The 11,344-nt window shown below is 31.1% G+C and overlaps 2 protein-coding genes across 2 annotated transcripts; both read left to right on the top strand.

The window, feature by feature from the left end:
• Positions 1-2,523: 2,523 nt before the first annotated feature.
• On the top strand, positions 2,524-4,163 carry BX663DRAFT_486823 (uncharacterized protein; the record flags this gene model as incomplete). Its single annotated transcript, XM_051524700.1, has 2 exons — positions 2,524-2,981; positions 3,044-4,163. 2 exons carry the CDS (start codon positions 2,524-2,526, stop codon positions 4,161-4,163), a joined length of 1,578 nt encoding a protein of 525 aa, XP_051382511.1.
• A 5,125-nt stretch (positions 4,164-9,288) lies between these two features.
• BX663DRAFT_435699 (uncharacterized protein) lies at positions 9,289-10,685 on the top strand (the record flags this gene model as incomplete). Its single annotated transcript, XM_051523138.1, has 2 exons — positions 9,289-9,550; positions 9,640-10,685. 2 exons carry the CDS (start codon positions 9,289-9,291, stop codon positions 10,683-10,685), a joined length of 1,308 nt encoding a protein of 435 aa, XP_051382510.1.
• Positions 10,686-11,344: the final 659 nt, after the last annotated feature.

Below are 11,344 nucleotides of genomic sequence, written 5' to 3'. Positions count from 1 at the left end.
AATGATGTTAATATACTTATACTTTTTTTTTTCAGTAGAAAACTAGTGCAAAGTAGTGTTCGTTATTATAATAAAGAAAGAAAGAAAGAAAAAGGAGATTAATAAGGGACATTAGAACATCATTTACCTTCGTTTGCTGATGACTGTCGTTGAGAAATAGATTGCTCGAGAAAAGAATCAAAAATTATTTCTACATTAGATATAGCTTGCTTAAAATATCCGCCCCCATTTTGAAGTAGCTTTACTAGAACCAAAAAAAAAAAAAAAAAAAAAAAAAAAGGAAATATGTATACATAAAAGAAATATAAGTACTCAATATCTTTAATATTTTGTACTCATCTTAGTTAATTTAAAAAAAAAATAATAATTTGATTATAAAGGAAGACTAATAATTATGATAGTTTCTCTGATAAGATATTAGTTAATAGTTTAAATAATCACTACTACACCACATTTTATATTTCCTGTATTTTTTATGTTAATTACTTTATAACTTTTCTACTTGTTTTTATACTTCTTAAAGTCAATTTGGAGCAAAAAGATATTTTATTATACAAACAATAGTTAAAGAAGGCACAAGATTATTAAAAGACACGTAAAAAAAAGAGATATTTATTTATTTTATTTTTATTTTCATTTTTATTTCATATAAAAAAAGTGAATCCCCAATTCGTCAACAGTAAAAATAACATTTACTGCAGTCCAAAGGTGGCCGCGTGGAGGCTAGGATTCTTTGCACCTTCTTTGTTCTTGTATTTTTTATTTTTACTAGGAGGTTAGAAAAACCATAGCGATCACAATATGTAACGCCCTCTGAATCTACAAGATACCCTACAATGTCCTCCTAATTCAAGGAGGGCAAGATAGGGTGTCTTCCTCATCAAGAGCCCGGTACATAAGTGGTAACCATGAGAAAAAGAATTTCCTCCTAGGGCAGGGAAGAAGAAGAAGAATAAAATAGTATTATTTAATGACTTACCTACAGAAGAAATAGTAATAATAAAGAAGAAAAAGAAGAAAAAATAACTTTGAATATCTACTTTTTTATAAGAACAAGGAGGTCGTTGTTGTAAATTACAGTCACAATCATATGAAATCCATAGGAATATGTGTTACCCCACATTTAATACACACAGTTACATTATTTAATTTTCTTTCTTTCTTATAAAAAGTAACAATATGTAGAATAGTAAAATGTTGTCAATTTTATATCTTCTTTATGACTATATAAAATGTGTTTATGTTAAAGGAGAGAAAAGTAAGTAAAATAAATGTCTTTTCTTTTTCATTTTTTTGTTTATATTCTCATCAACTTTCTTTTTCCTATTTAGGCAACTAATATGCATCTCATTTAGTCTCCCTTATGTTGTGCTTAAAATCATTCTTTTGCCCAAATGATGTTGTAAAGATTAACAATTTTAGCTTCTTTGATGTATGCTATGAAAACCAGTTTAAGCATCTTTGACTTGCATTCACAGTAATATTTTCCACCCCTTTTAAATACAAAGATATGTTGTAGATAATGAATTCTTTGATCCGCTTGTTTAATCAAGGATTATGACATTATAAGTCAGCTCATGATATAACCAAAAAGTTAACCAAAAAAAAAGTTAACCTGAGCCAAAAAAAAGTTAACCAAAAAGTTAACCAAAAAAAAAAGTTAACCTGAGCCAAAAAAAAGTTAACCAAAAAGTTAACCAAAAAAAAAGTTAACCTGAGCAAAAAAAGTTAACCAAAAAGTTAACCAAAAAAAAAAGTTAACCTGAGCAAAAAAAAAAGTTAACCAAAAAGTTAACCAAAAAGTTAACCTGAGCAAAAAAAAAATTAACCTGTGATATTTCTTTTGAAATATCAAATAAAAATATTAAAAAAATAAAAAATAATATTGACAAAAAGAGTCAACGAGACCGAACAATGATTCTGAAGTCAATGATTTTATCTATGAATAATGAATTTAAATTGATGCGTATTTATAAGAATTGTTAAACAGGTCTGAGGATAAGATGTGAATCAGAAAAGTGTTAGTTACGACCGAATAAGATATGTTATAGATAATGAAGTGTTAGTAGTTTTAATATTATTAGATGGAGCGGATCAAGAGAGAGTTTGGATAGAATTTCTTAAATAAATTTATGATCCGCATGTTTAAACACGAAACATGACATTATAAGTCAGCTTATGACAGTGTTATCAGAATAAGCAATTCTGTCGATTTTTTTTATATCTATTTGACATCCAACTTACAGTGAAAGAATATCAGCTTATCACCAGCGGATCCGTTATTTATCACATTAAAAGCATCACATCATGAGTAATCAAGACCAATTTAATTGATTCTTTTCCTTTTGTGATCTTTTGTTATTATACAGTCTCTTGCGTTTAAAAATCAAGATTTTGAGAAATTGTATTCCAGATTTCTGATCAGCCAATCAAAATTTTCCTAGCGTGTTCAAACTTTTGGTCAGTCAATCATAGTTTCCTCAGTATATTCGAATTCTTTTTTCTGCTAACCTAATTGTTATTATGGATAAACTACTTATTGAAATCTTAGAGCTAGTCTTGAAACATACTTCTTTGATCGAGCGCTTCAAGATTGCGACACTTTGTAAAAGTTTATACGAAAAAATACGCCACATTCCTCTAGAAATCATATACAATATTAATTCAAAGAATGGTGTACATTCAATTGGATCTTTCTTTTATTCTTCTGTAGTCAATGTTAATGTCATTATTGATGAAGATCCCGTAAACTATGATAGCTTGAAAAAAATGCTTAGCACATTTTACTGTTTGAGATCAATTACAATAAAGGGAAAAATACCCCCAATGATGGCTAAACGAATACTTGCAACTTTTCCCATGTCACCTTCAATTATTGATTTAAAAATATACTGTGATTCAACTTCAAAGACAATAATGCAGAAGCACGTACAATCAATTACAAAGAGAGATATTATCATAGAAGATAATGAGTCATTAAAGTGAGTCAATCCAAGTTTACAATACTCAATCACATTCTAATGCTAACTTTTTTTCTTAATAGTAAAAAAAGAAAGAGAACCATTTTCACAGTAGATACACCTTCACCAATAAAAGAAGCCCTTCGGCCAATGAAGCAAATGTATGAAGCAAGTAAGCTTGAGTTTTGCAAATTAATGTCATTAGATGCTCAACCAAATACCAATGTTCCTGCCGCGCTTTTAAGCAATAATCTAGCAAAAAGCTGTGAATATAAAAAGCTTCAAATTAAAGACTTGGATGATTTTTGCTTGCAAGAAAATTTAGAGTTGCAGGAGATTAATACGATGGCAAGCAAACTTTCAAATAAATTGGCGGAATGTATTATTCAGTTTGATGATCACTGGATAATGGTCACAGAATATGAAATGTATGTTCGTAATTGTCGATACATCGATGACTGTGCTCAAGATTCTTTTTGGTTAATGTATCCAGACGAATTAGAAGTATATGAAATAAAAAAAAACGAAAAAGGGCACTCATGGACAGAAACATGTATGTTTTGGGATCGCCTTGAATTCTTAGTAACAGGAGGTTTTCGCGGTAACTATTCTGATGATGCCGTTATTCCATTTCTTGGATCAGCTTTGCAACCTTTGCGGCCTGTCAATTCAGGAACAAAAATTAGTACAAAAAATGTAATAATTAAAACAATCCCCTGCGCCACTATTCAGACTACAAGAAGACTACAACAATATAATAAGTCTGCAGCAAAGCAAAGGTGGCTCTTCAAATCATCAAAATTCGTAAAAAAAGGGTTCCATACAACAAATCCATTGGAAGTGTACAAGTTTGGAAGAATAGTCAACATGGCATCTGTTGCATCATTTTTACTATCGAAGATCGTTGATGGAGAATTCTCTAAAAATGACATTCAGTTCACTTTAAAATTGTTAGCAGAGACAAAATTGTTTCCAGATATGAAAAATGACATTAAATTATTTATGTTTAAAAGAAAACTTAAACTAGTAGTAAAGCTTCCAACTTCACATCAGGTGATCATCAAATGCTTCTTCAAGTTAGCGGAAGGAAATAGGCTTCAGCTGTCAAATGATAACATACTGTCTGTTTATAGAGGAACTTTAGCGAACTATTGTAAAAATGAAGATATAAAAAAGATCAAGCAAAAACTATATTTATTGTAGGATAGTAATAAGTTTTAAAGGATTGTCAATACTTGTTCAGTCAAGCTTTATGATTAATTTTGGCTACCTAAAAAAAAAAAGATGTGTGGTGCAAACAATATTCAATTGTAGACCGATATGAATCAATGCAGTACTGGTTTTAATGATCTCTTTAGTCGAAATGACTATTATTATATTATGTTGTGATAGAACAAGATACAGAAAATACAGGTTTTTCTACTTACATTCCTAAAAAAAAATGTGTACAATTAAGAAAAGTGTATACTCTGGGAATTGGTTATTTTTATAAATGAATAAACTTCCCCTTTCAGGACATAATGTCTTGTCCACTTATACCACTGACTTTACTACACACCTTATATGTCACTTAAATGTTCAGAATCTTGAATGAGTTAGCTACTCACATGCAAGAATAGGGCATCATTAACGCTTCAATATTTAGTAGTAAACTTCATTGTATTATGACAAAATTGACCAGATGTTATTTTTGTTTAATGATGTTTTTCAACAGTTAATTGTTAAAGAAATTTACTGTAGAAGTACTAATTTGTACAACAAAAAGAAGAAATATAACTTTTATTTTATTGTTTATCTTCAAATATGGCATAAACGAAATTGAAATGTTTATTTTTGAGTAATTTTGGCAGTTTGAAATCATTAACAGTAAGCGTCCCACAGTATAAGCACGATCTAACTAATAACAGCTATCTTCGTTTGTAGACCATTACAAGTTGTTGCAAGATTGAAGAGAATAAACCATCAAAGCTGTATGACATTAGCATGAACCATCTTCTCATGAAGACCTTTTGCGCAACCCAAACTAAAACATGCAACTCAAATATGGAAACACATAGAAGTTCGTGACGCAGGGATGTCGCCCCACTAGTCACCTCTTGAAAAAGGATTTACATCATAAAAGATCCTATAAATTAAAAAAAAAAAGAACAAGTGAGATGTGAAGACCTTTTGCGCAACCCAAACTAAAACATGCAACTCAAATATGGAAACATATAGAAGTTCGTGACGCAGGGATGTCGCCCCACTAGTCACCTCTTGAAAAAGGATTTACAACACAAGGTACATCTTTTTTAATATTGCATGTTCATTTCATTATACCAGATTGTCAGAAATTAAGTAGCAAAAAGAAAGTTCTCTTAAACCCATGGGAAAAAGATCAAATAAATCATTACGTAGACTTTATATGTGACCTCTTTATCTTGCTAAAACAGTCACAAAATGATTGAAATGCTTGTAACAAAAATACACTGAGAAAACTTTTTTTTTTTAGATGAAGGGACAAGCCTTTTATTTATAGTCATATGATAATTAGCAATATTTAAATTGATGAAATAAAGTCACACGACTTTTTGTAAAATGAGGGGAGGGAGTATAAGGGTTAACCTAGATCTTTTTCTTTCACTAAATTAATGAGGGAACGAAGTATAGAAGAAATGGTAACAGACGGAGATTGCTTATGGCGACGGAATGTCCATTGTCAATGTGAAGTCCATATAGCTTGTAGTGTACAGCCTATAACTTGCAAGGTGTCGAGGGATTTCACTAGAGGTTTTTTGGCCGAGGTGTATGGCATCGATTCAAGTTTGTAAACAAAGTCTTTGATGTTTGATGGGATAGAAGAGGGTAGCTAAACACTTTTTGCCATATTATTTCCCATGTATAACGACTTTGTAGGTAATCGAAAAACCGATGATTGTTTGTTATCAAAGGTGGCAACTTAGGAGTGTGGTATTTAATGTAACATAAATGACAATATGGGTTAACAAAGGAATGGGGCATCCACGAGTTCATGAGGGTGGCATTAGGGATCTTGTTATGGATAAGACGGAACTAAACATTCCTTGTTGTATGATGAAGATCAATGTTCCAGAAATCTTTCCAATACTTTGAGTGAATATTATCAGACGGACGTGGATAATTGTCATAATAACGTTTATAGTATTATATTCGTCGTTCTTTTCGGCTCTTGTTTGTTAAGAGGTAATTCAGGTTTGGTAGCAGGAAGAGGGTTGTTATCATCGGTTGAAGTACCCAGAGCCCAAACAAAAGGGGAGTAATCAATAGTTTCCGGGGTGTGAGGGGAAGTAGTAAGCTAAAGCCATGCTACTCTGGCGAAGAAAAGTTCCATAAATATCATCCTATTGTCAATAGCATCAAAGAAGGCTTTCTTCAATCTAGGATGAGGAGGATCTTTATAATCTTTGCGGGTAATTAAACATTGGTCATTGATGTAAAAGAATTCCGATGTGGCTAATTTTTTTGTATCCAGGATGCTTCTTCATAAGTGGAGATTGTTTACTCAAAAGCCAGACATCAACTAAAGGCAAAGCGAGAGTGATAGAAGCGTTTGGAAGAACTTGAATAAAGTTACGGGGGAGATGATGGAGCGCCCTTAGCATGTTGGTTAAAACTGATAAGGAAGTTTTGTGATATTTGGCATGTGAGCTCCAGGATCTTGTGAAATAATGCACGAAGAAATATAAATTTGTCTCTTGTGAAATATGTTGCACATAATAGTTCAACCATAAAGAACTATGTTTTGGAGTGAATATACATTTTCTTGTTCGTAATTAAAGCATAGAACAATTAAAAATACTTTGTAAGAGTATAAAATGTCGAGTTTATTCAATATTGACATTAATACGATAAGGGGGTCAAAAATAGACAAAAAATCAGATTTTTCTTTCACGAAATTAGTATTTACTGTATCTCTTGAATAATTGATTCATAACATACATCCAGAAGTTCCAATATGTGTCTTTTATAATCGCTGGAAACTTTTAACGTGTACTATTTTGAGGTAAACAATCAAACGCTGTTTAAGCTAGAGAATACATATAAAATATCAAATTTTTCATGAATTCTTATAAAGTGAACAAATTACTATACTCTCGTTAACTTGAAATGGAACTAGAAGATCATGAAAGTGAAATAAGGATCAATCATTTTATGGCCAATCAGGTTACGTTGTAATCGTTGCTTGGGTTGCAACTCGGTTTATAAACCAAAACTAACAAAATTTTTTTTTCTCGTTTAAATTTTAAATAAATGGAACGTTGTAACGCAAAGGGGTGGTAAGCACTGTACAATGGTGACAATTGTTATTTTTGGATTAGATTCCTAATAATGACACCTGTTCACAGCCTAATAAATATACTCATCTTTGAATCTTTTGTATTAGAACGGCTTACGAAATGGATTTAGTTTAAAAATAAACGATACTGTAGACCAAATGAATCTCTAAAAAATGACCAATTGAATTTCAAAAAAATGGCCAATTGAGTTTCAAAAATATGATTAAATTTTTGAATAAATTTGCCCGCTTTTTTGAAACTCAGTTGGTCATTTGCTTGAAATTCATTTGGTCGTTCTATTGAAATTCAATAGATCACTTTTTTTTTTTGAAAATTATTAGACCTTAAGTAATGTTAAGGGAAAGTTATAGAGGGATCCTATTCAAGCAATTGCTAAACTGGTTTACGGAATGTTGAATAATATTTTGAAGATGCTCAACAGATACTTCTTCACTAACCTCAATAATTCTTAAAGTAAGCGCATCAACGTCATTAAGTTTACTTCGCTTTACTTTTCTCTCAAGAATAGCCCAAAATTGTTCTCTTGGGTTGAGTTCGAGCAAGTAGTGAGGAAGGTATGATGGCTTATAGCCCCGACTTACAATTATAGGGTCAATCATAGCAGGAACATGAATTGGAGCACTGTCCATAACAATAAAAAATCCTTTCATTTCTGGGAACTCATCCATAATATCCATAGTATCGTTAAGAAACAAAAGATAATGATCACCAGTAGTGCCACTGGGAACAGCTAATTTATCTTTAGGAGCCTTTCTTTTTTTTTTTTTGGCCCCTATAACTTTCCTTCTCTTAATATTTCCAAATTCTCGCATATTCACATTGACGACACCATTAGCTGATATTGCACCAAGAACAGTATGTAAGATAGCCTTAGTGGAGGGAGTTGTGGTAGTTGTTTTCGTACCGCGTTGTGATCAACCACGACTACATCGCATATTAATATCAAACCCAGACTCATCAACAAATATACAATTGTCAAGATAATTGACGCCATTGCTGATCCATTTCTCAACCCATTCAGTACGTGCTTTAAGAATTTTATCTTTGTTTTTGGCAAGAGGGTGTCGGTTAATAAGTTTGATGCTGAGATTACATTCTTCCTTCATGAACTTGGCTGCTCTTGTTTTTTTTTTTATTTCTAAGACAGCAAAGTTGGCTATCAAGCTTTCGACTGCGTCCTGGATTGTTGCAGTTGAGTCATCATCAAAAAAACTGGTTAGATAGACCTTATGAGCTTCGTTAAGTTGACTGACTGGTCTGTTAGGATTCAGGTTCGTCTTTTTGATAGGAATCTTCCTTTCCGGATCATCCTCGTAAGCCTTTTTCCATTTGCGCGCGGTTTTATAATTTACATTTACGGCTATGGCAGTATCTTTTGGTTTTATGAGTTTTTCTTTCAAAAAATAAAAGTAACGTCTACAGTCTTCTATTGTATAAACATTATACTCGAGAGGTCTTTCTTTCTTTGGACTAGCCTCTTTCATGACTGTGTCGTCCGAACTGATCGTTTCAAATTGGAGATCCTTATTCTCAATGTATTTTCAGAGATGTGTTAATCTTTTCAAACGAAATGACTTTTCTTCAAAATATGTTGTTGCTTGCTTGCCTTGTTCATAAATGAGATTACCAGCACCATCTTTATAAAAAAATATTTATGCTCATTTGAAAAATAATCTCGAAATAATGGTATAAAAAAAAAACAAAATATACCTCAGATAAAATAATCTATTAAATTTCAATAAAATGACCAAATGAATTTCAAGCAAATGACCAACTGAGTTTCAAAAAATGTAGGCAAATTTATTCAAAAATTTGACCAGCTATTTCAAAATTTTGTCCAATTGACGGCGGACGCACTGTATCACCTGTAAACTCCTTTTTTATTATTATTATTGTTCCATTTATACAGGAACGAACTTTTCTTTTTTTATCGAAAATAAAAATAAAAATATACACATATAAATAAAAAATAAAAAAAATAAAAAAAAAAAATGATGAATGAACAACAAATGATGAGTGATGAAAGACTAGCAACAAATTCAAAAAATAAAACAATGAGTCGAATTTCTAGATTATTTCAAAAAAAGCCTAAAAAAAAGTCAATGACACCTTCTGTATTTTCATTAACGCTGTCAGATTCAACATTATCAAAACAACCTACTTATCAAAGTACTACAAGCATCACCAGTTCTCATTTAAGTATACAAAACATGTTAGAAGTATCCGATACAAAATCTCATTTAGAACAATTATCTATAAATGATAATGATTCAGGTACACATCTATTCACTCCTTTTTATTACTATTACTATTATTATTATTATTATTATTATTATGTCTCAGAACTAAGATAGAATTACTAGGCTCTGCTCATTTAAAATTAACAAAAACAACCTCTATTCAAAGCCAACATTCTTTTAATATTCAACAGCTAATTCAGCAACAGCGTAATGTGCTTAAAGAGTTGGATGCACAAAAGGCTCTCTATTCATCCGATGTAAATACATTAACAGAGCAATTAAATAATATAAAAGAAAAAATTAAGCAACGTACAACTGATATGGATATACTTCAAAAGAATTATCAACTTCATCTCAAGTCAGTTCGCTCATCTGATGATGATCCACAAAGTATTGCGCAAAAATTACTTTATTTAAGACAACAGATTCAACTCCTAGCAGCTGAACTTTTACCTTATGCAGAACCCTATAAGACAGGAGAAAATCTAAGTATACTCTGGCTTAATCTCGGCCCGTTTATAGACCGACTCGGCAAACCTTTAAGTGCAGAACGTACCCAAATGCTGACAGAAAAATTCATGATGGATGTCCTTGTTCAAAACTTAAATATTCATATCTTTCCAGGTCTGTCTTGTAATTCAGAGTTTTTGGAATTACAACAATGGTTTGAACATCACGATCCTTCATCCTTTTTTCCGACCCGTTTACGTCAGGAATTATCGATGCTAGTTGTGCAGAATAATAAGGAGCAAGGTCACGGTGATATTCAAGCAACATGGAAAAAGTCAGCAGATCGTAATTGGCATCATTTATATCGTGGACTACAAAAGGCTTATCCAAGCTTTTTTACAGAAGAGGAAAAAAAGACAAATACATTTAGTAAAAAATTACGTAAATTAGTAGAATATACAATGAATTTAGGATCAGCTATTAAAGGACAAGAAATATGTATAACAGCAGTAGACGTAAGAGAAGGAGTACAACCATTTGATGAACAATTAATGGAAGATGTAGATGGACAAACGAGCGGCATAATTACTTTTTGTATATGTCCACCATTTGTGGTTAAAGTTTCAAATAGATTTGAGCCCTTAGTCAAAGGCAGAGTTCTTTGTTTTCCTAATAATAATGAAGAAGAGAAAGAAGAATTATCTTCAATACCAGAATAAATAAAAATAAATTTATATTTAATTGCTTATAATAGAATCTACATGCATATAAAACTTTAACTCGCTTTTTTTTTTCTTTTGTAACTACCCCACACAAAAAGGGTTTGAAATGCATTGAATATCGTAGAAATATATTGAATAGTTTAATATTGTTATATCAGTCAACAAGAGAAAGAACCATATAATCTGTCAACGTGAGAATTTGGAAATACAGATAAACATATACGATTTATAATTCAAGCTGATTTAGAATAATAAAGGCTAATTAGAGTTTTTAATAATTAATTATAAGAAAAAAAAATCATTCATCAAGATTGTTTTAAATTCTACGATTGCAAGCATTAATAATATATGAAAAAAAAAAATGAAAAGTAAAAAAAGATAATGAATATTGCGTCACAGCCTCTGATTTTATTTTGTTGCTGCGCCACGATATGATTGGTTGTGGGGACAATTATAAAAAAGAGAAAAAGAGAACCAATGGTGAGATTATTTTTTTTTTCTTCCTTGAACTGCGTAACAATTTTTTTTCTACTACGAAAAAGAAAAAAAACAAAAAAAAAAAGAAAAAAAAGAAAAATAACAGCAACAACAAAAAAGCTCCATTAATCAATTCGAATTTATAATTCAACAACAACAACAATAACAACAGCCTATTT

The sequence above is a fragment of the Cokeromyces recurvatus genome (genome assembly GCF_025118155.1).
Source record: "Cokeromyces recurvatus strain NRRL 2243 chromosome Unknown BX663scaffold_14, whole genome shotgun sequence".
NCBI lineage: Eukaryota > Fungi > Mucoromycota > Mucoromycetes > Mucorales > Mucoraceae > Cokeromyces > Cokeromyces recurvatus.
The sequence above is the reverse complement of the archived record's forward strand: the minus strand, read 5'-3'. Positions and strand labels throughout refer to the sequence as shown.